This window comes from Branchiostoma floridae, chromosome 8 (genome assembly GCF_000003815.2).
Source record: "Branchiostoma floridae strain S238N-H82 chromosome 8, Bfl_VNyyK, whole genome shotgun sequence".
Taxonomy (NCBI): domain Eukaryota; kingdom Metazoa; phylum Chordata; class Leptocardii; order Amphioxiformes; family Branchiostomatidae; genus Branchiostoma; species Branchiostoma floridae.
Window position 1 is genome coordinate 6,649,108 of NC_049986.1, and position 24,171 is coordinate 6,673,278.

At 40.7% G+C, this 24,171-nt stretch overlaps 1 protein-coding gene across 6 annotated transcripts in view; it reads right to left on the bottom strand.

Moving 5' to 3' along the window:
- LOC118421621 (pre-B-cell leukemia transcription factor 1-like) overlaps positions 1 to 22,846 on the bottom strand; it is a 63,205-nt gene extending 40,359 nt beyond the window's left edge. The window contains exons 1-2 of one of the 6 annotated variants that reach the window (XM_035828986.1): positions 22,302 to 22,846; positions 22,041 to 22,114 (exon numbers count right to left, since the gene is read on the bottom strand). In XM_035828986.1, the coding sequence (XP_035684879.1) occupies positions 22,041 to 22,114; positions 22,302 to 22,543 (316 nt within the window). In that variant the 5' untranslated portion in view covers positions 22,544 to 22,846. Of the gene's footprint in view, positions 1 to 22,040; positions 22,115 to 22,292 lie in introns of all 6 variants that reach the window. The other 5 variants (XM_035828983.1, XM_035828982.1, XM_035828980.1 and 2 more) reach the window with 5 other exon arrangements.
- Positions 22,847 to 24,171: the final 1,325 nt, after the last annotated feature.

A 24,171-nucleotide genomic window follows, 5' to 3' on the forward strand; every position in this document is an offset into this window, starting at 1 on the left:
GGAGGCACCCAAGATATGAAATGTCGCAAGAAAGATGGGAGTGCGGAGCATTTATTGCCGAGCTAGACGTATCGGTGAGATTGCATCGCCATCAAATTGGTTCTATGGTCCTGCGGCAATATCGTTTTCCCATTACCAAAGCTAACATTGGCTTCTGGGATAGAACGAGGGCGAACACTGAGCGACAATTTATATTTCTCAAAAAGTAATTAATCGTCATAAAACTGAAGGCAGATACTGATTGGCGAAGAAATGTTCGCCCTCCAAACTTGTGCCACATTCAATGTCAGCAAAGAGATCACGAGATAAATCATCTTAACCCAGTAGTTCGTCAAACGTAGTTGTCACCAAACCGTGCCTCCCGGGCACGGAAGAAAGATGGCATCCGCAAATGAAGCGATGACACCGGCAGATAGAAGGACAAAATGTTCATAATGAGATTTCCACCGAGGCAAAAATGCAGATTTGCCTTCTGTCCCGGGAGTGACGGCTGGATCTAAATCAAACGGTCACGTGATCGGAAGGTGACGATTAAGGTCATTTCATCATGATAGATCGGGAAAAGATGTTCAGCCAGGAAATAAAAAGGCTTTACTTGGCATTACTTCTGATGACTGATAAAAAATTCAAAAGTAGGCACTGATATGGATTTTCTTTGTGCTCTACTTAGTCCACTGCAGGTCTTGCAATATTAGTGATCTTTTCAAATAATAGATACGTCGATGAAGAATAGACATCCAGGTAATAAGATACGCCAAAAAGCAGTTACTCAAGCAACTGGATCATATAATTTTGAAAAATTTTCCAAATCATATCCTGTTGCTTGAGTAACTCCTTTTTGGCAATAGCTTTTATATTTTCCCTATCAACAACAAATAACATTGGATGTCAACAGCATCTCACTATAATATACTTTTTCACTGCAATTTTGCACTCTGTTGTTGTTTAGATTCACAATTACAATGAACATTGACGGTTCAGTGTTAGGTTTTCGAGAGAGAACATGTAAGATACATTTCATAGGGAGTGGGAGGGGGGCGCTAAACTTCTCAGATTTAGCCTACAGCCTCTGATATGATGGATGATTTAATGAATAACTTATCTGTCCTTCATACATTCATCAACTGAAGGGCACAGCACCCCTGCAAATGACAACAGGTAATACTACATCATTCCTTGATGCAGACAATTCCTGTAGGCATGGAACCCAAAATGATCTGCACTAAATAAAAGCCATCAGTCAAGTGAGTTCTGAAGGAATCTAGAATTATTTCAGTATACGATCAGTATAAATGTTGGTACTACCCATTTAGCTAGTGCTGAAACTTGCCTCAGTCAAAGCTAAAAACATACAAGTGTTTGATACGTTTATGAAAGTTAGACATCCAGGTAAGCAATACTCAAATACATTTAGCTGTACCCTTCGAAACCAACTTTAATAAGTTGAAGGGGCTACCCACATGTCTTGAGATGAATAAATAAAATAAATAAATAAATAAACTTGTATGGAATTGTTCTGCTAGTTCCTTCTAGTGATGTTGAAGAAGAGTGATGGATGTCACTCGAAACGTTCGGAAGTAAATATCCGTTTTTAATCCAGTTGAAGAGATTGAATTGTATTTGAATACAAGTGTTTCTTTTATTATTGAAAAGTTTTACCATGGATGTGTAAAAAGAACAGTAAGGGGAACCTTGATAAATGATAGCCTGACATACTTAGTTACTTCTACGTAAGCCGAAAGAGATGAGAGTAAATTAAAGGCAAAGGCCAGATCGTTAATAATGCGAGATGCCCCAAAGTCGTTAAGACTCTAAACCTTCGGCTGCATTAGCTGCATGGATCCTGCTGATGAGTAAACCCATCAGAACATTCGCCCATCTGCCTATTCATCACAAAAAGGTCACTCTACAGAACAAATCTAAACCTATCTGACTATCAATTAATTCAGCAACAATGTTGAAACACCATCTTCGTCAGTTTTCAATGGGAAAAAACATATTTCTCTGTAATATGATATTTCATGTTTCAAAATGACTTTTTCAACTGGAAACAATAAGTTCACATCTAGTTTGCACATGTCTGTTAGTGTGATCATGACTGACTTAGGGATATTATTGTTTATACACTGACACATGTACCGATTATACATTCGATCAGGGCCTATTTTGTGTTGTAAAGTATACATTCGATAAGGGCCTATTTTGTGTTGTAAAGTATTCCATGTTGAATTTTTCCTACACTTTCCCAGAACACCAATCGGTAACAATTCCCTTTTTCAAGGACGAATATAATTATATGTCCCAGACTATGTGCAGACAAAAGAAAACCTTCACAACTGACATGTAACCGCTTTCCATCACGCAAAAAGGGCCGCCCGGGTAAAACATGGCGCAAGATATTGTACCTCCGCTTTACGATATTTGCCGTAATTTTACGGTAGACATTCAGCCATTCCCTTCTGTTATGAACTACATGTATCCTCTAGGTGGCTGTATGGTTTATTTATCTGTCTCGAAGGCACATCGCCACATACAAGAGGTCTTTCTCTCTCTCTGGCAGAAAAACCGCCATGGGGTCGATAAGCGCTGCGGAACAGGCCATAAATCAAGTACAAGTTCGCCGTCACGTGACCCCAAGCGTCATCCCCTGATTGGTCCCTGCCAGTCAATCCGAGGCAATTTGCAATCCAGCTCACGTCTGGACCTTCTGCCTTGCCTCGACCTCCCACCTCCCTCCTGCCATTGTTGTGCTGTTGTAGGCCCATCAGATGGAACAGCCACAATTCTGGGCCTCTTGTTTACTGGTCAGGATGGTGGCAACAATGCTTAACCTGCTGTCAATCAAAGCCACCAAAAGACATGTTAGTTTGGGTCAAACATTTCCTTTCGACATGACTGGGGAAACATCTGATAATCGGAGAATGGTTGGACGACAATACAGCTACACAATCATTGTTTGCAATTAGTATGTGTGGCACACTGGCCTATATACTTCTGTCTTTACTAATTCAATTTACATCAGAGCTTAGTAGCAAACAAAAAATTATAATAAATGCACCACATGAAAGCAGTGGGAACAGTTTAGAATAATATAAAAAATACTGCAATGTCAGTTTGATGACAAAATCCAATTATCAAAGAGAATAGAGAAGGAATTCGTGTCAAGGAATCAGTTACATCAGAATATCCTGAAACCAGTGTTATGACATCTGTTAGCCTACAATGGCTAAGAACAAACTCACAGTTACAAATCTCATCACATTTATAGCTCCACTAAAATCTGATAATATCATATCACGACTCCCACTAGAAATTCTTGAGATTGTCCCGAACAGTTCACCCACGCTATGCTATTATTCGAGGCAGGTGCTTATTAGCAAAACTGGCCACCTGGGCCAACCGCTGATTGGGAAAGCACACAAACTCCGCCAAACTACATTTCCACTGGTGACTTATTATTTACCCTTCTCATTAGGGGCTGTATTGCACGCAGATAATGAAATACCCCCCCATTTTATCTTTCCCCCAGTTTTATAAGGTGAAGGATCCGAGAAGACATTTTACAACTCTTACAGCACTCAAGGGTCGATACTACCATAGATGGAGTTCCATAGGACTCTTTAGATAACGGTTTATGAGGGACATAGCTCGCAATCTCGACCTTTCATATTAGAGTACCCTGTTACTTATTACAAGCTTAGACAATATGGGGGGTGCTTAGAATAGTCACCTTGAACCCCAGACTGCAAAGATTTACACAGCAAACACAAGGTAGGCACACTCTTGTCTGATAAGAGGACTGCACATAGCACCGTCGTCAGTTGATAGAGTAGAGCGTGCTGTGAGCCTACCTAGTGTTATGTGACGGCGTATTACCGCAGTGACTGTTACATGTGGCATTCAACATGGCTTCAACACATTCGTATCAAGCCTGGATATAAACAAACTGAAAAAATTCATTTTGCAGATCATGTAGACTGTCTTGCGCAAAATAATAAGTGGGGAAGAAAATTGATTTTTTTCACATGGATCATGCTATTTTAAATCCAAGGAGCCCCTAAAACATTTACGGTAAAACACGGACTACGAAATCAGCCAGGATCGTACCAAGCCTGGATATAAACAAACTGAAAAAGGAGACTCGTATTCATCTTGCAGATCGTGTAGACTGTCTTGCGAAAAATAATAAGTGGGGAATAAAATGTACTTTTTCATCTGAATGGCAATATTTCAAATTCAAGAAGCCCCTAAAATATTTACGGTAAAACACGAACTACCAAATAGAAAAGCCAGCAGAAAAAGATTCGTATCAAGCCTGGATATAAACATAACTGAAAAAGGAGACTTGTACACAATTTGCAGACTGTCTTACAATGTGGGGAATGAAATGGACTCTTTCGCATGGATGCAAGGCGCTATTTCAAATTCAAGAGGTACCTAAAATATTTACGGCAAAACACGAAGCACCAAATAAGCCTGCTGAGAGCTTGTGGCAACCACTACCCTCTCATTTCCAAGGTTGCTATGTGCCATTTCCTAATCCCTTAGGCCACAGTGAGAGACCTCATGAGCTTTGGCTTGGACATTGACAAATCTAGCCAGGGAGTTCAGAGCGGATTCCACTCCGGGCTTGGCTGAAATTACCACTAAAATAAATGGCCCTGTGGAAAGCTAGGAGCCAGATAGGCTGGCAAGTTTTTCCAGCTAGAAATCCTTTGCCAGCCCATTTTTAGGGAAAGGTAAATAAGTATGTAGGCTGGAAATACAGACAGAGAAATAACCACTGAAATAAATGGCTCTGTGGAAAGATAGGAGCCAGATAGGCTGGCAAGTTTTTCCAGCTAGAAATCCTTTGCCAACCCATTTTTAGGGAAGGTAAATAAGCATGTAGCCTGGAAATACAGAGAAATTACCACTGAAATAAATGGCCCTGTGGAAAGGTAGGAGCCAGATAGGCTGGCAAGTTTTTCCAGCTAGAAATCCTTTGCCAACCCATTTTTAGGGAAGGTAAATAAGCATGTAGCCTGGAAATACAGACAGGGTACCTATCTTGCATCTCGGAGATCATTCCTGGCAGTAAGGCAAACTAACAAAGCTGGTACTGTAAGTGTAACTAAACAAAACACATGCAGTTTGGGGGGGGGGAGTATATAATGTAAACATACCAAAGGGGCTTGTGATCAAATGATGTTTTAACCATAATATAAACAAACATAAACTATAGTCTGTCCTACTTGCTAGATTAGATTTGTAAGCAAACTTGTCCATACAACAAATGTTGGAGATTTCTCGACTCTTGTACCAAAAAGTACATTCTCTAAAAAGATTGTTGAAGGTATATAAGAACAAGATTTAGCAATGACACAATTGGATTGGATACTTGCTAAACTGAAAAGTATCAATCCAATCATATACACACTGTATTAAACAGTCACCACAACTGTCCTTTTTAATTAGCAGTGGTCAGCCAATGGTCAGACAGAGTACAGACCACTGGCCACAGTGGCTAAGTGGCCGCTGCCCAGTCCTGATAAATTACCATAGCTATTGTTTGAAATTGGCCAGATTACAAACAATTGACCAACGCTATTTACCACCCTTCCAAACCAGATTGATAGCTCCCTACTTTTTTCCTCTTTCTGACAAGGGTAAAGGAGGTGGTTAATTTGGAACAACCACAAACAGAAACAGTTTGTTGTTTGTTTTGAGAAGCAGTTCGTGAGTGTGCATATAGATAGCAGCTGGTAACGGCACTCTGGTCCGAAAATTCACAAATAATTGTCTGTTTACAATCCTTCAATCACAGCAGGACTAATAGTCTATTACCAGTAGGTGAAATATTGGGCGGCTGATCAGACAAGGTGTTTGTGTACTGTAGAGAGCTCGTAAATCAATCAAAGTTGAGAAAAAAGTATGGGTACTCTTCCTCAAAACCACTGCCAAAAAGGAGGGAAGGAGTATGGAAGTTTTGAATGTTAATCGACAATAAAAAAATAATTTTTGTTGTTGTTGTTGCTATTTCCTTAGGAAGATAAATATTGTCGATGACTCACATGTCCAAATGCCTCCTGAACAGATCGGAGACATCGATGATTGCGTAGCATGGGTTTAAGATAGAAAAAGAACAGTTTTTGACATAGGTCAAGTACGTATTTGATTTGTCAAGTTCTTATGGCATTCATCGGCAATCATCCTGCATAAAAAAATTCACTGAGTAAGTGAACCGCATGCAGTCTGCATACAACACCAGACATATATTTTGAGCATAATTTTTCCTGACATTTTGCTGTGTAATGGCTGTCACTAGAAGTGACACTGAAGATGGCATGCTGGTTTGGGTCCTTTCCTATACACCAGGGGAAGGCCAAGAGGACAGAGTGTGGCTACATCAATCTTTTCTGGGGTGACATGTAGTGTTCTAGCCAGCCTGAATTCTTTTTCCGTCCCCTGGAAGCTGGATTTTGAACAGAAATCCTGTCAAGCGCCAGAGGCTTCCACATGATGGTCCAAGGGTGGTACAAGAAAATTTGAAATCTAAGATTCTCTAAAACGCTATTTCCTTCATTTTGAGGGGCAAATTTTTCTGGTAGAGTAGACTCAGCTTGGTTCAATGGTAATTTTCTGCTGAATTTTTGGACATTATTTGTTTGATATGTTTACATGCCGATTTGTGTCCGTCACAGAGGCCAAAATGGGCGAAATTTTTGTCTGTCCCAGCTGCAAAATTTTGTCAAAGGATGGAAGGACCGACTCAGGCTAGAACCCTAGTTAGTTACATGTCACAGGGTGGATTCTCCCTGTGTCTCACCCTCTCCCACAGACTGACAACAGGCAGAGGAGCGGAGATGGCAGCATCATTTGTCTTTCCCTTCCACCAGTGACAGAGACAGACTGTGCTACAGGAAGAGGAGGGTGCGCACAGTTGCTCTATAGGTGGTGATATTGGATTGATATGCCATGCGTGCTTTCCAAGGAGGCAGAATGACAGTAGGACAAATTGTCCCAGTGTCGTTACGTTTTTCTGGGTACCGAGCTGTCTTACGAAATGTAATTTCTGTTCTCATGAATCCAAATGTAATCTGAAAGGAGCTTCTTTCTTACAAAGAATTCACAAATTCGTCTCTCGAAAGGGACATAAATAGGGGTCTCATGTCCAAGGAGGTGCCTTGAGCACGTAAATCAGCTTCATGACTAAAAAAAATTGGGTACCTACTGGCCACAAATATAATACAACACATAATAACTCACAAAGGAGCAAGAATGAGGGTCATTCATGGGGTATATTTCCCAAATATTTGCCACAACATTTTTAGTGCAACAGTTGCAATAATTAAGTCCATACTCTACTCCCATTGGTCAGTAGTAGGGACAGTATGGGGATGTCAACCAATCTGGTTGTATTGATTGACCTTTGAACCATATTGGCCCAAATTCCTCTAATGTCCCAAATTTTTAAGTCGAACTGACAAAGAAAACCCTGTCCTTATATTGTTTGTTTTCTTACAACTTTCTAGGCTTCTCTAGGTCTAGCCTGATTAAATCTCGCTTATAGCAGCCAGCCCAACATCCGCCAGCCCAGTTACAGCCCCAGACAGCAGAGTTTGTGTTACAGACTACTCTAGCTCATACCTCGATACCTTGATACCACATCCAGGAGAGAAGGCTTCAGCCTGTTGTGTCTTACAACATTTGTATACTACATATCGAACTCATACTACATATCTCTTTTTCTGGCTAACTATACTGAATGTTACACTGTATGTAACATTATGTTGTCTGTTTTGCTCATGAGTAGAGAAACACTGGAAAACAGTGCCTCTCTGACTCCACATGTGCTGTATAATTGGAGCCATCAGATACATGTACCCAAGTTCCCTATGAACTCTCTAAAACCTGTCCCTCTGCCTGACTGGGTCAGCGAGGGGCACTGACCTGTCAAAATTGGATCTTAGCACCATCCCAAAATTCTCTTTCCCTTTCCAGGCACACTGATGTGAAAGGGGACACTCCTGATGGGGGGACCTTCTTTAAGTGGACCTGATGAAGTGGTATGCAGCATGGTGAACTTTTGACCCAGAAGAAAATCTAGGGCCCTGAGGGAAGAGATAGATCTCTCAGGTGCCAAACTCCCTGCTGTGACAGCTAGGGAACCCTCAGGGGTTCTCACCTAGCAGGGCTTAAAATACTTTTTTTTCTGCATACCTGCACATGTGCAGGTAATATTGGAAATTACCTGCACCAGACAACTTTTACCTAGTACCTGCACCTCTCAGAGTTTCGAAAGTATGGATCATACTAAAATCTGTACAGAAATTATAGCCATTATTTCTTTTATACTTCATCGGTGGTAACAGTCAATGCAGCTAGTAAAAGTCCATGCCATGAAACATGTAAATATTAACATAATACAAGGACCAGTGTGCAGGTTATGTGCAGGTAGACATCAGAAATACCTGCACAGCTCTAGATTTTTCTTTCGAGCCCTGCCTACTCTTCTGATGCATCTTGGGATACCAGCAGCTCTGAGTCATCAGATAATGCCAGTAACCTTCAGCAAAAATCTCCTGTCTTGAAACTTTAAACCACCCCAAAACATTTCTCTCTCCTTCCCCTAGAACTGTCAACCAGGCAGGCTTGAGAAGTAAGACTAACAAACATAGAGATGGGCAAGGTTGCCTCGAGGGTCAAATAAACATCCCACCATGGCTACTTGCTGAACTTTTCACCTCAAGGGAGTTACACAAGCTACTAATCCTAATGGTGATAATGATAGGGTCCACATCAGTTCTAACACATTATGACAGCACACATAGTGTCTGGGAGTTATCAAGGAATCTCAGGAAGTCAAGATTTCCACCAAGATGGCTGCGATTAATGATTACGATCAGTTTAGTTCAAGACACTGAACTTTTCACCCTGTAACTTGACCAGGGTGGCTGGCCCCCCTCCCGCTGGGGTGACATCTCACAGCCAGATGGTTGCCATGCCAGACCTAGTTGGCAGCTCAGAGTCAACCTATAAATAAATCAAAATTTTTACGGGCCTTCATTGCACTGACATATTTACCGATGTTATGGAAAGGGGTTGTTGCATGAAGCTCCGAAAAATTTATTGAATGTTTATCCGGGGTGTGCTATCAGCGAGGTTCAAATAACACCTTACCCTGATCAAACATGGTCAAATATTGAATATGCAAATTATCATCACCTGTTGGGCAGTTACTGGTGCAAGATCAAAAGAACTGCATTCAAAGATTAACGTTTTTTTCCTGTCAGTATTACGGCATCCGTTAAAAAAGTCTTGGCGCCCATCATTATTTCTTTCATGTCCCCAAATTCGGTGAAACATCGCAACTGCCAGAGGTGACAAACATGCGAACGATATGACATTTTTCTGACATTTTCCGGAATGGTAGTGGCGCGATTCATCAATGACATGGCACAGCCCCCCTGCAGCATATCTGCTGAGGAGTTTGTCAGCAACTTTGTCACCCATCTCCAATAAGGCACCATAGGTGACACATCGCTCCCTGGATATACATCCCAACGTACACGATTGATGGCGTAGCTTCTGATGTAACCTTGGTGTCTTGTCACTTTGAAATATCACCGCAACGTAAAAACGTTCGGACCTGTCGTTTTGGAGTGTGTGGTGTATACAGTCTCCGCGTATAACGGCAGGGTGTGTGGACACATGCCTACCAGAGTGGGGGAATTCTAAAAATGCCCTTACCATTTGGCCCATGTGGTGGTGTAATACTACCTTCCTCTGCCAACTGCTCTAGTACAACAACCGCTTCAATCCACCACCAGAATGTGCAGAGAAACTTTACCTGCAACGCTCTAGCTTCGTCTGTGTTGTGCCTCAAATACAACGCTTGCTCCTAGACTATTTCGTGCTTTGGGATAGGAGCCAAAAGGGAAAACAATCACTTGCCCCTTCATTCTTGACCTTCAGAGTAATCTAAGCGAGCGCAGACCACCTGCAAGCAAAATGGCAACTACCAAACTACAACATCAAAGTCATAGTGAGATTAAAGCACCTCTGCGGCACTTGCCGCTATCCAAGGCAAGAGCTGTGATTACCAAAATATGCTGCAGATTTACATGAACTGAACTGAACTGTTTCATAAGTGACATGTGGAAATTACAGCTGGATTTACCTGTAACTAAAAACACTTGTCTTAATATTACAGCCCACTCAAGTCAACAACTAAATGTGTTTCTAGTGTTCCAGCAATTTTTCCGCTACATTTTTGCCATGTTCGGAAACCAATGAAATTCTGCAATTCATTCCCTTCCAATGGTGACTGACTATAACTTATCTAAGGTCAACAAATTATTTTACACTTGTCTTAATATTACAGCCCACTCAAGTCAACAACCAAATGCGTTTCTAGTGTTCCAGCAATTTTTCCGCTACATTTTTGCCAAGTTCGGAAACCAATGAAATTCTGCAATTCACTCCCAACCGTCACTGACTACAAGGTCAACAAATTATTTTACACATAACTTGCTACACTTGCTTAAACACTAGTGTGTAATTGTGCCACCAGTTACAATGGAAATGTCAAATCAGCCCACCCAGAATTCTGCATGTCACCTTGGTCTAATGGCTCACTTTTCTACCAAATCCTTTGCTCAAGCTGTCACTGTCACATGACAAGTACCACTGTCACTCAGCAAGATTTATGCAAAATGTCTGGGAAAGATCAAATTTTGGAATATGCCTGGAGTTGTGCTTCTGAAGGTTGTGTTGGTACTTCACTAGTGTTGAGAGGGTAAAGTAAAAAGGCACACATGTAGATTAGAGCCACTAGACTGCAGAGATTTTGTAGCCTGATACAGTCACAAGATGGTGTGCTGTGATGGGCCCACCAAGCCCTGTGGGCAGACACCACGTCAGACGTCACTGACAGCCAGCAGTACCACATGTCACCTTGCCGGTTGTTCACATCAATATTCTGAAATCTCAGGGTGAGCAGGGCTTCCCCAATGTCAATCAAAACTTGCCTTTCTCTTGTCTCCCCCTGCCTATCCTGGGTGATTATGTCATCAGAGGCCTGATCACGTTTGGCAGCGGTCCTGACATTGTCACTCAGGCGGGACCCCTGCGATGTCACTAACCTTCACTGACATGTTAGGAAAATGTAATTATCAAGCTAGAACACTCACACGGGCAGACCGGGCATAGCACCCTCAGCGTTCAGTTTAATGCCTCATTAAAAATTTACATTTACCCTTCCAGCTTGAATTGAATCCCTGGTAGACAGCATACGTGATCTGGTTCATAAAGGGACCGATATACCGGCTATGTTTATTAAAAGATTTAAGTTGCAAGCATGGAATGACATGAATTTTGTGACTACTTACCATCCACGTATGGGGCAATGATCGTCCAAGCAGATGCACCCACTGCTCTCGTAAACTTTACATACCCGTAAGATTATGTAATTGGTTATTTTGTGGTCAGTTTATGGGTCTTCTCCCTACGTGCACCACATGGATATATAGCAGCGGCCTTGACAATGTATGTATATAGTCGCAGTTTCACATATAGACTGTGCAAATACACAACTATCAAGCTATTTTTATAAATCAAACACTACAAAGAGTGAAATCAAAGTTACATAAGGATTTTAAAACATGACTCAAAAAAGATATGTACTTCTCTCTCCCGTGCACCACATGAATACAGCAGTGGCCTTGACAATGTATGTACATAGTCACAGTTTCACATATAGACTGCAAATACACAACTATTATAGTATCAAGCTATTTTTATACATCAAACACTATAAAGAGTGAAATCAAAGTTACGTAAGGATTTTAAAATATACAGTTTTCAGACTCAAAAGATATGTCTCTCTCTTCTTCCATGTTTCTAATTCTTTCGACAAAAAGTCCTTTAAATCAACCAAATTGGTAGCGCTAATGATGTGCGTAATGAAGCAGTATGAAAGATTCTGCCCCATTATTTTTGCTTATTCCCAGTGGTGAAATCCTGCAGTGCCCATAGATCAGACAGTGGGATCCACTCAGTTATATCCCAAGAAGATTGCTAGAGACTCTGATGTTTTTGTCATGATTGAAGATACATGGTAAAAATCATTCCAGACTGCCTATACCTAGAACTATACAGGAACAACTCAGTTTAACTTGAACTGAATGTACTTGTAACGTAACCTCTTCATTTTATACATCAACTCTCTTGTGGTATATGAAAATTTTGGTGAGCAAAATCTTTGGTTTCCTAATCTAAAACTTTTCCCGAATTCATTCACCAAGATTCAACTTCACTTCTCAATCCTGCATAATTTGATGTCACGGCAGCAGTGGATTGTTCTGTTCAGTCAAAAATTTGGGTGAGTCCAATTTTTGTGTTGGATATTACAGTTAAACTAGTTCAAGAATGACTTCTACCAACAGAGATGAACTTTCAAGTTAGGATTCAATCCTGGTTTGTTTTTCTTTGTCCAAATATGAAGTGAGTGCACAACATATTTCAGTACCGATGAACAGAAATGGCTTCAGAAGTTTCTTACTGACAGCCAGAAGTCTAAAAACCTGATTGATATAATTTTGCCATATGAATGATGGTGAATTGTTCTTACGACTGATCAAATTCTACAATAGTTCACTCATCTTTGCAAACAGCCATCTTTTTACCTCCCTGGGGTGGCCATGTGCTCAATATAACGCAGCGAATCTTCATTAAGAATCTTAAGACGAATGTATTCTGTCGGATACCTTCTACATCTGGGGGTTTCACAGCTTCTGAAGGAACATTTGCAGAGATCAAGAAGGATTACCAACATAAACCCCTCCCTGCCATTCTGGGGGCAACCACTATTCATACTCATCATCTAATGTTTCACAGTTACTACAGTAGAAGGAGTGACGGATTTTGACTGAAGTTTCAAGACTAAGAAAAATTCAGGAGAGTGAATTTATATACAGATGTTTTCAGTTGTATTTTTTAGAACATTACGAAAAGTTTTGGTAAAGTTCTTCCAACCGCAAACTCAAAGCATGTATTACAAATTTTGCCACCGTTTCAAGACTAAAAATATTCAGGAGGGCAAAGTCATATAAATCTTTTCAGTTGTATTCTTGAACCATTACGAAAAGTCTGGTCAAGTTCTTCCAACTTCAATTTCAATAGCATATACCAATATATTTTGCCACCCAGTTTCAAGACTAAAAATATTCATGGGAGCAAAGTCATATAGATCTTTTCAGGTGTATTTTTGAAACATTTTGAAAAGTTTGCTAAAGTTCTTCCAACCTCAAAAGCACATACCAATTTTCCACCCAGTTTCAAGACTAAAAATCTTTAGTCATATAGATCTTTTAACTTAAACTTGTATTTTTGAAACATTGCAAAAGTTCTTCCAACCTCAAAAGTAACAAAAGCACACACCAATTTTCCCACCCAGTTCCAAGACTATTAAAAATTAGTAAAAAAACATTCATTCAGGAGAGCGAAGTCATAACTCATATATATACTTTTCATTTGTATTTTTGAAACATTAAGAAAAGTTCTTCCAAGTTCAAAAGCACATAACAATTTTGCCATGTCCATAACTTTAAGATGGTAGGCTGTAAGGCCACACCAATTTAATTTCTTGGTTCACGGATTCGCTCGCTCCTATTTTTTGGAACAAAAAATAAAAATAAAAATTACCACTCAGCAAATTTTCACCATTAATGAAACCATTCACCAACTTTTTAGTGTAGCAAATTGGCTTTTATATCATAAGCTCCTTAAATTGTGGGTACAGGTACTGTTACTGTACAATAATCGTGTTTTTGTACTTTTTTCAAGCTGAAAACTTGTTTTCTTTATGTTTTGGATTAGCTGTTACCTTTACCCCAACCATTTTACAATTTTTATTTCTATTTCGCCCTCTCGCTCCATATTTTTTATGAAAAAATCCGTGAACCAAGAAATTAAATTGGTGTGGCCTAAGAGCACAATACTTGTCCCTGTAAGGTTCATGGGCTACCATACCCCTTTGTAAGACAAACCCCTCCAGCCAAGATAAACAAACCCATTTCCTCCAAGGACATTCAGTGTTGGGATTGTAACAGTGGTGTTCAAGGACTGCTAAACCGAAGACGCCTAACGGCTTAAGCCTTTATGGCCGAACGGTTTGCACGTTCGATTTGTGATCCGGCTGCCCGGGTTTGGCGCGGGTTCGAATCCCGGGAGTCGGGGTGTTGTTTCTTTCTGTTCTTACTCGCCCCTCTGAATTTCTACAATGGTTCCCACGCCGGCCCTGTGAGTAACAGGCTAGTATGTGCCACACAGGGATGTCGATCTCGGAGATTCGAGGACGAATCTTGAAAAGAAAAGGGGGAGTAGTGTAACAGTGGTGTTCAAGGACTGCTAAACCGAAGACGCCTAACGGCTTAAGCCTTTATGGCCGAACGGTTTGCACGTTCGATTTGTGATCCGGCTGCCCGGGTTTGGCGCGGGTTCGAATCCCGGGAGTCGGGGTGTTGTTTCTTTCTGTTCTTACTCGCCCCTCTGAATTTCTACAGGATAAATAAAAACCATGTCCAACAATGGGAGCAAAGTCATCAAAACATACATCTTCAACGACATGGCTTAACCCCCCCATTGTCTACATCACAGGTCCGTCTGTTCTGCCATGCAGTTTAACTCCCTTGAAGTGTAAGTAGTGAACTGTATTGTCAGGCAAATGCGTGTAAACAGAACTGGTCAAATGGGGTGTTTTTCCCTGGCACAGTCAATGTGAAATTGTGTGTGGCTTTGCAAAGCAGAACATGTCGTGAGAAATCCGTCCAGAGACTTGTCTAGATCTGCGTAATTTTAGAATTTTGGCTGTCCACAGACAGGGTTTTTTGAGGCGCCAGGTTTTGGTGTTTATCTGCGGTGATATCTCGCTGCAGGAAGCAATCCCAGCTCACTCTGTGCCTCAGTACAGGCCTGAACTCTCCGTGACCCTGCCAGGGCTGAAACCTGATACGACTGGGGGCAAATAGTTTGGGTAGAGTGTTACCATCTTTCAGAAATTGGACGAAAATCGATCCCTTCTGGCAAACAAGTCACATCAAGGCTAGCACCAACATCCTACAGCTGGTGCTACGTCCCAAATAAAACATAAACCGACAATGTTCTCGTCTTCATTATAAAATCCATACCTTCAAAAGCCCTATCACATACAAAGGTGGCACAAAAATAGCCTCCTCAATATTTACCATCACTGCCTGGCCCTTCACATGTCAATCTAGGGGTGACCGTGATAGTAAGGCCGACAATTTAACCCCTCCTTTGACAAAGGGTTCAAATTCTGTGCAGCCACTAGCCTGGAAAGGTGGATAGCCCATGTGAATCAATTATTTACTGAATCAGATATGATCTTGGAGATGACAGTGGAAGACAGACAAGAGTATGAAGTAAGACATAGAAGCCCACAATCTGAATACCTACTGGTACAAACTTACATATGTAACCTGTTCATCAAGATATTACACTACAAGATACAAATGTACAACAGATAATAAACTTGACAGAAAGTTTATGATACCTTGTTCCGCAGAAGCACTGAGAGTGTTAGAAACCGAACAAGCAAGTTGTATGTTTCAACTACACTGATCATAAGGACTTAAAAAGTTATCTAGTGCAAGACAAACGTCCTGTCCTACCTGCATTCTTTCCTAAGTTGCTACTTCCTTTTCTGGGATGCTACAAAAACAAACAAGGCCAGGGCAAGAATGTTGTTTTTGATGAAAGTTGGGGCAGAAGGGCCAAGTGGATTTTCCCCTGTATCCAACGCCAGGTGGAGGTTTAGGCAAAAAATCCGAGGGATTTCGTACGGGTAAAATCGGGATTACAACTGGCAGTACGTATCTCACTGAGATTAATCCAGCAATCTGTTTATAAAAAATATAGCTGACTCTACATTTACTGTCACTGCAGAGAAAGTTTAGTAGGCAAAGCCTAAACAGTATTTGTTCAGTAATTGTAAACCTACAATTTCCTTGCCTTATTTTTTTTAAAGTCCTTTCCTTCGATTATGTAACTGTCTATCAATTTACCTTCGCAAGAAGTGCACATAACAGTTTTTCTTCATTAATACAACATTGATAAATTCCTTTCAGCATATTAATTCCTTGTTAACAATATGCTCATCAATTTTTCAGTTCCAAGTCTGAAACACTAGATCAAGTACAGCCAGGTGTCAAAATAATCACTAGATATTTTTATCAAAAATGGAAGGACTGCCAACTTTATCTGATATTAAAATCTTGCTTGACTTCCGAGCAGACTTTATGTTGGATGTTGGAGGCAGACATGGTTTATATAAAGGAAAGCTGTTACCTACCATCAGCCCCACCTACACAACTTCCCCTGAGGACACACACAGGTCGATTTTGGGAAACGCTGGCAAACAGATCCGGAACACTCGGTGGCGTAACCCTGTTCACTCTAATAACGGAACACATTAATACTGCACGTTGCCTATGACACCGAAGTTCAACTCAATAACTGAGCACCCAGCAGAGTTGATATGGCCGACCCTCCCTGTAATTGCACTGGTGATATGATTTTCACTGCATTTCATAAACAGCCGAGGAAACGTCCACAAAAATGTACGTGACGGAAGCTTTTAGCTTAGAATTTTTCATAAAAGCTCTTAACCTTTATCATAACTTATGTTTTTACATGATTTCGCATCGTGCTTAGCTTAAAATTCTGTAGTGTTGGCTTGGTTTTGTATCAAATAGCCAGCTTCCTTATGTTTTTATATTCTAAAAAATATAAAAATACAAACTGACCTCAAGCTAAAATCAGAATATTACATACTGTATTACGTACTCTTATCATGAATTCAGATTATAATTATCCAGAAATCTTTTTTACACCAAAATCCTTTGCTTCTGAATAATTTTTAAAAACATAATTTCGGACCATTTTTATTCTACAATATCAAACGAGTAAAAAATTCAGGCTTATAAGAATCAGGCAAAAAGCTCTTTCCTGATGCAGGAATTCTAAAGCGCGGGAGGGAAAAGCGGGAGGGAAAAAGCGATAAGGTACTCTGTGCCAGCAGCCACCTGGATCCCTGGAGGCGAGCTGTCGCACATGATGGATGGATGCCTGAAAAACTCCTGCACCAAACCCCAGGCTTAATTAGCATGGAGTACCAGGTCGGATAGAATGTGTGTTATCAGCTTCCAACTGCACCAAGCCGCCTGGATCTGACCACCATCCCAACAGCACCCATGAATATGATGTGCAGGGGAAAAATAACAACTTTGTGATGGTCTTTTCTTCAGTAGGTTAAGCAAATTTGGGCACACTCCATGGGGTGGTTCTTGAAGCATGCCTTCTGCATACATCCTGGTGGGTTGTGGGATATCCGCAGGGCTATCCTGTTCACAAGTGCTGCTGGAATAAATGCCCGTATTCTGGGGGAAATTTACCTTCAACATGGCAAGGTTTGACAGCCAGCAACTGAACAGCAAATACATTACAAGAGGGAAATTCTATTAGTCACCAGTTGAGCTGCTAAGTCGAATTGAATGTAAAAAATCTTCTCTATTTTGCCCTGTCTCACGTTTTGTATGTTCACTACTATATTAATATGAAGAAAAAAATGCTCTAGGCCAGCTTTGTAGGTACTAACAATTACAACTGTATGATGAAATGGACACACATTTTCCTTGTAATTCTACTAATTTCTAGGAAATCAAAAATGTCTGCAAGCAAAACGGTTAAGCATTGAGAGCATTTGAACATTTTCCAGGCTTACAAGTCCCTATTTTTACCTAAAACATGATAAACACAACTGACATACAGAATGCAAGAAATTATACAGTCCATCAGGGAGGATTTTGTTCCATCAAGGTTCCATACATGACTAAAACATCAAGCAGTCACAGTGAAAATGTTTAGATCAATGCATGCTGCGGCCACCATTTTGAATTCACCACTGCATTCTGAATGACCATTTCATATGATTCCAGTAGACACAGACATTTAGCAGTGTTAACATTTCTGTAAAATCGTTCACAAATTACTACAGATAATTCTACCCCACTACAACATACATATAATCAGATGTGGACACATGTAAGGGAAATATACGCGCCATTTTTTCCTTCATTTGTCTAGAGTAGGGTAATAGACACAGCAATAGCAAAGATACTACAGGTTTGGGATAGATTATACCGCTGTTTGGTCATTAATTGACCAAGAGAGGACACTCTGGGAATAATAAAGATGTCGAAAGAAATCAATTCCCTCATGTCTAAAGACATTACATGGTACAGCTCATCAAGTATACAGATCACACAACATCTACTATCTGTTCCCTACAAGCATGTAGTTTCTGTGGCATGGCACAATCTTTCAGCACAAAACCACAGATGTCTTTCCATTCTTTGGAATACATGCATACCAAATGGTTGAACATGACAAAGGATGTCACACAGGCTTGAGAAGAGCTAATACCCTTCTCTACATGCCAATTACCAACAAAAAAATTCTGTTCCTCCTATTCCCAACCCTGGCAGAAAATCAACTCAAAGCTGGACTTCCCCTTGTGGAGGTTTTCACACATATACGATAAACAGAGGCAAGGGGAATCACATCTAGGTGACAATTGCCTTAACCACACCCTCCTGCTGTGATGCTGTAATTCATATTCCCAGCTACCATTGACAGATTTTTCCCACACTAGTACATACATGTATTTGGAACAGGGGATTGTTATCTGTCTCTCGTGTAACTGACATGTGGACCAAGATTGCATCTCCCTTTTACTACTTGGTATACATTTGTCAAATAGTTGTCATATTCTACAGTGTAAAACTATTTTTCTGCTTAGTTTTAATTGTTTTTTGACAATTTTATTTTTCCAGATGTATCGGTCATGGTTCAAATTCAATGTTACAACAGAATTATTCAGATATTTTTCAAACAAAAAAATGGGTGGGCTACTAGTATATTTCTGATGGCATTATATGTTATTTAGAGGCTCAGTTTTTTTGATACCTAAGTAAATGTCTATCTTGTTATGTTTCCTACTGGAAAATACTGGAGTGTAGAGAAATTTCAAATCTAACTGTCTTCTTTTTCTAAATTGTCATTATCATTGTACATCACCTTTTTTTGAAGATCCAAGTGCAAAATATTTTGCTTTGATTTCTCTTTTCAACACTTGCATTTTCACAAATTTAAACCAATAATCCAACAAACCCTTAAACATTTGATAGATGGATTACAAGAAAATTATCTATTCTTTCACTCCATTTTTGAGATGTCACTTTTCATACACAGTGAATGCAGTTGTCCAAGCATTCACTGTTCTGTTCTCTGTCTAATTATGCATGAAAAACAAACTGTCCAGGATTACTCTGTGCTGAAATAAATCTACAATGGCCACTGAAATGGAGTCTAAATGAACTGGCTTCCACTATTCATACCCATTACCCATCACACCCTGACACCTCTAATGTCTTCTGGATGACTTCTGTGGCCATTCATTCCCAAATTTTGATTCCTACAGATGAAATTTCATTGATAGGCTCAAAGCATATACAGATATTGAGGTAAATCACCATCTAAATCAGTACAACCTAGCTTTCATGCATATAAGCTATTGTATATTCACACATAGTAACTTATCTGTAGACAACCAAAGTCAGAGTGGATAAGCTTTGTTCATGTATGGCATAATAGAAGCATGGGTGTGTGGCATTCTGTGGGTAGTCTTTCAGTAATTGGTAAAAGGGTTCACCAAGAGTGCAGCAGTCCCCTTAAGCAATGCGTGCAATATCCCCAAATTGAATGGACTCATCCTTTTGAGTGGGCCGCTATTATCTGGATAGGAGGAAGGCACCCCCTTGTCAATCAAATGTATGGTTCTATCCCAGGAACAGTGGGGCCACATCAAGGCTACCAGGTGATGAAAATTCTGCCGACCCCTGTCAACATCTCAAGCTGCACCCCAGCTGAAAGATCCAGCTCTTTGGTATGCTAGATACTTCCCCACAACCACACCAACTACGCTGTGATCACAGACAAGTCAAACTGGTTATTTCAGTGGTATTTCTTACCACTGTCGAAACATTACATATGGACATGGTCCTCCTGAGTCCTAACAAATCATGTTCAGGAATCTAGCCATCGTTCCTACTTTTGGTATTCCGTGTACAGTTCTTCTGCCAACATCACGTTTCAAATCGTATCCTTCGAAGTCGAAGCCTTCTCCTGTTTGGAGAATACCACAACAGGGCAGTTGTTTTAAGTACAAACAAACCGACAATCCGACTAAAGACGTAATCACTTTTGCTCATAAAAAAACAAAAACAAAAAGGGACAAGGTGTTAAAACCACTCACAAGCAGTAGCATGCGCTAAGGTCTACTCTCCAACCCAAATGCCAGCCTTGTTGTAATGATCAAAGAACCACACAGGTTTGCTCGTAGAAACAAACACTGCAATGACACAACTAGCATTACAACATTTCCGTCAATGCTTTACAGTTGACCAACTGACTTTGGCAATGGCTTGTTGAATACCATGGACAGGAAGGTACGACCCTGTCAATCAGAAGCGAGGTTAGCTTTCTTTAACTGGCCAGAGATGACAGTTTGGTCACCAGAAATGCCAAACAATGTCAGGGTTTACATACAAGTCCCACAGTTGTCACCTTCCCTCAAAATGAAAATCAACTGTAAAACTACAAGGTTGGTTCAACGATTGACAAAAAAATGTCAACTAAAGCATGGCTTTGTACCATCTTGAAAATCTCAAATGCAATCGCACCATTGTGAAAGGTTCAATTGTTCACATACTAATGGACAGTATAACATGACATCCTTCCTGAAAATCAATGCAATGATCACAAAATTAGAAATAACGGCATCACAGTTTAAATACTAAGTATGCATTACTGTGTGTGACAGGAGGTAAGTCTGTTACAATCATAAACTGTCTTGATTGTTAAATGAATGGGAAATATCCGGGGCAAATAATGATTCTTGTGAATGGAAAAGTGATTTTCAACCAGGTAGAAATGACAGCATAAACAAATAATATTTCACATTGATTGATAACAAATAGCCAAACAGAAACGTTGTGTACAGGAAGAATAGAAACCTGTAATAGAAGACTTTTCCTTAATTTTTTAAACAAGCAGAGAAGGAAAATTTTAAGTTAAGTCAGATAACTTTCTCTTTTCTTGTAGGAATCTTGCCATCAATATGACACAGGATTAGAATTCCTTTCGCTCAGTGCTTGATATAAAATAACGGTTCGAAAATAACATCCTTTAACTTCAAAGATTGAAAAATAAACATGAAAAGAATCAGAATACATGAAAAGGTTCATAATCAAAATGTGACAATATTTCTGCTTCTGCTTGACCAGTACTTTACGACGGCCATGCGCGGCCTTCACCCAAATACTTAAGTGATAATATTTCATTTTATGGGCCATATTTGTCTGGACAAAATAGATCTTAATTGACGAGAACGGGTTTTAAAACACATCTCGATTATCCCATAGTAAATCAGGGTAGACAGTGACTGGTTCAAAGGTAGGGGCGAACGCGCGTTGTTGAAAAACTGATCGAGGTTTGCAGCGGGCAAAAAAAACTGACCGAAGATTTTTTTTGACACGATCATTAGACCAGAGGGCGGAAAATTGGTGGCAGTCGGCCGTCAGTGTCGAAAATTTATGTCGATTGCTGGTGTCAGCGGACATTTTTTTGGCGGTAATTATTCATCATTCTTCACATTTCTAGGCGTCTGCCGACAAAATAGATAGATGGCCAGGCGGAGCGCTCCGTGCATTGGCCGGCCCGGAATTGGAGGGAAAGTTTGGAACATGCGACTGGGTCTAGGTCCGGCGATCGCGCTGGGGACGGCAAGGACAGGACGGGATAGTCCCGGGTTCGAATCCCAAGAACAACAACAAAGCGTGTACGCACTAATATAGTTTGGTATTGTCTCATATACATTTTAAATCCTTTAAATAAGGGAATGGAGGAAGAAAACTTACCGGTCTTCTCTTTGATTTCGCAGAGGACGCTGAAAAGTGCAGGCTTCATTCTGTGACAGTTCAGCGTGTGCTTCCTGAAGAGAGAAAGAAAGAAAAAACAAGACGACTAAGATAATCGGGATCGGGGAACTTGCAAAAATACAAAAGGGCCAAAAAAATCAACAAATCACAATAAGAGGAGAGTAAGAACATCTACAAGAAAGAGATAGTCTGCTACAAGAAATTTGTGAGGAAAACTTTGACATTTTTTACTCGGGCAACCTTGCTTGCGCCTCGTCCAAACTCTGGTCGGTGATAGTCATGATTTGCTGCAGGATGTCGCCGATGTCCTGCTTCCTCCCCTCCCCCTCGGGTTGTTGTTGCCCGTCCGGCGGGGGCCTGTTGTCGCCCATCCCTTGCATGTGAGGCGGCATCCCCCCGGGGTGTTGGCCCAGAGTCGTGCCGGTCTGAGGCATCGCGCTAGCCACGGACGCTACCGGGTGCTGGTACCTCTGATCCTCCATGTTGGATAGAGCTCCGCGCTTCGAAAAAAATTCACGAAATTCCTCGCTACCCGCCACGATCCTGGTCGGTTTGTCCTCGGGTTTCAAACGACGTTGGTCCGCGAGGACTTACTACGGGACTCGGTGCCGTTCAGCCGTGCAGTAAAACCCCGATGCACCGCCACAAATGGAGTGTTTTTATTCGGAGTTTGACGGACAGCTCGCCGGGGACGGAGGCAGGGTTGATCGTCGCACGGTCCAGCCCGAGCTGCCACTCAACCTCGCACGGGTCACAGAGCTGCACGCTAGCCACGCCCAGCACGATGATTGACAGTTCTAATATGCGGGCCGATATTTCACGTTTGCAAGAGATTGCTATATTTTTGTCACGAAAGGATACACGAAATAATGACGATTTCGATAACAGAAGTGGTAGAAATTTATTTTATAGTAAGTTTAGGGCATAAATAGCTGTAAAATACGAGATTTTGAAGTCTGATATGCAAATCAACATGGCGCTCGATAGCGTAGGGTCAAAATTCTGACCGCTGATTGGCCCAATTTCAGACAGCTGACAAGTTTACTCAATGACGTCATTTGATATAACGACGTCCAGCTTCGGAGCGGTAAAACAGAGACCCTCTAAGAAGATACACTCGTGCTTGATTAATGGTCTTCAACACATGCAAAATCTTACTATTTCAAATTCTAGGCGATGCATATCATCTAAGACGAGCTGAGATTTACCCGAAACCATAGAAAATTTTCAGATAATCTATTTAGCACAAATTAATGAAGGGACAGACATGATCGCAATATTTAGCACCCCCCCAAAAAAACGATATTCATCAGTATATCGATATCTATATAGACTCAAATCATATAATCGATGATTTTGTGAAATTGTGGAAACAGTGGCAGCAATAGGCTGCGTCTGTAGCGTCATACCCAATATTTGTAATGTACTGCGGCATGACCACGTGTAAAATCTTTTTTAATATTTAAGTTATCTAATATTGTATTCCATGGGCATGAAATTTCAGCATTTATTGATATTCAATTGAAACTGCTTTCCTGCAGTTGGTGTACTGAGAATTTGGTAGCAAGCATTCTAATTTATCGTTTGATTTAATATTGTGCCCAGGACATAGATCTTGAATCAAACTCATCCAATGTTTTACCGTTCAAGAAATCTCGATTTTTTTTTTTTTTTTTTGGTGTTGAAGTTGACGGAAGTCTGATATTATTTAATAACCATGTATTTGTAGGATATCATTCAATTTTTCATTTAAAATTCCTGTTTAAATTGAATACCAAACATCGAGCTGCATGGCCTTGATAATCATCAAGCTCAAAAAGCGTGGATCTTTGGGGTCTTGTGGTCACCTAGGGGGCGTCGCTGTATGGGTGAGAAAAAGGACAGGCCCGACCGTCTGTCAGGTTGAGTGAAATACAGGGTGTGGGAATTGCCCGCCCAGAACTGTCATCGGGACACGCGCGGCCAAATTCAAAATTCTGCCTTTCCGAATGCACGTGCGGAAGCCCCAAAACAACCTAAAAATTCTGATGAAAGCCACTGGGTTTTGTGCGGCCTTCTTCTTTCGTTGCAAGCGTCCGTCGGTGTAAGAGGCCCAGTTAGGGTATTTTGG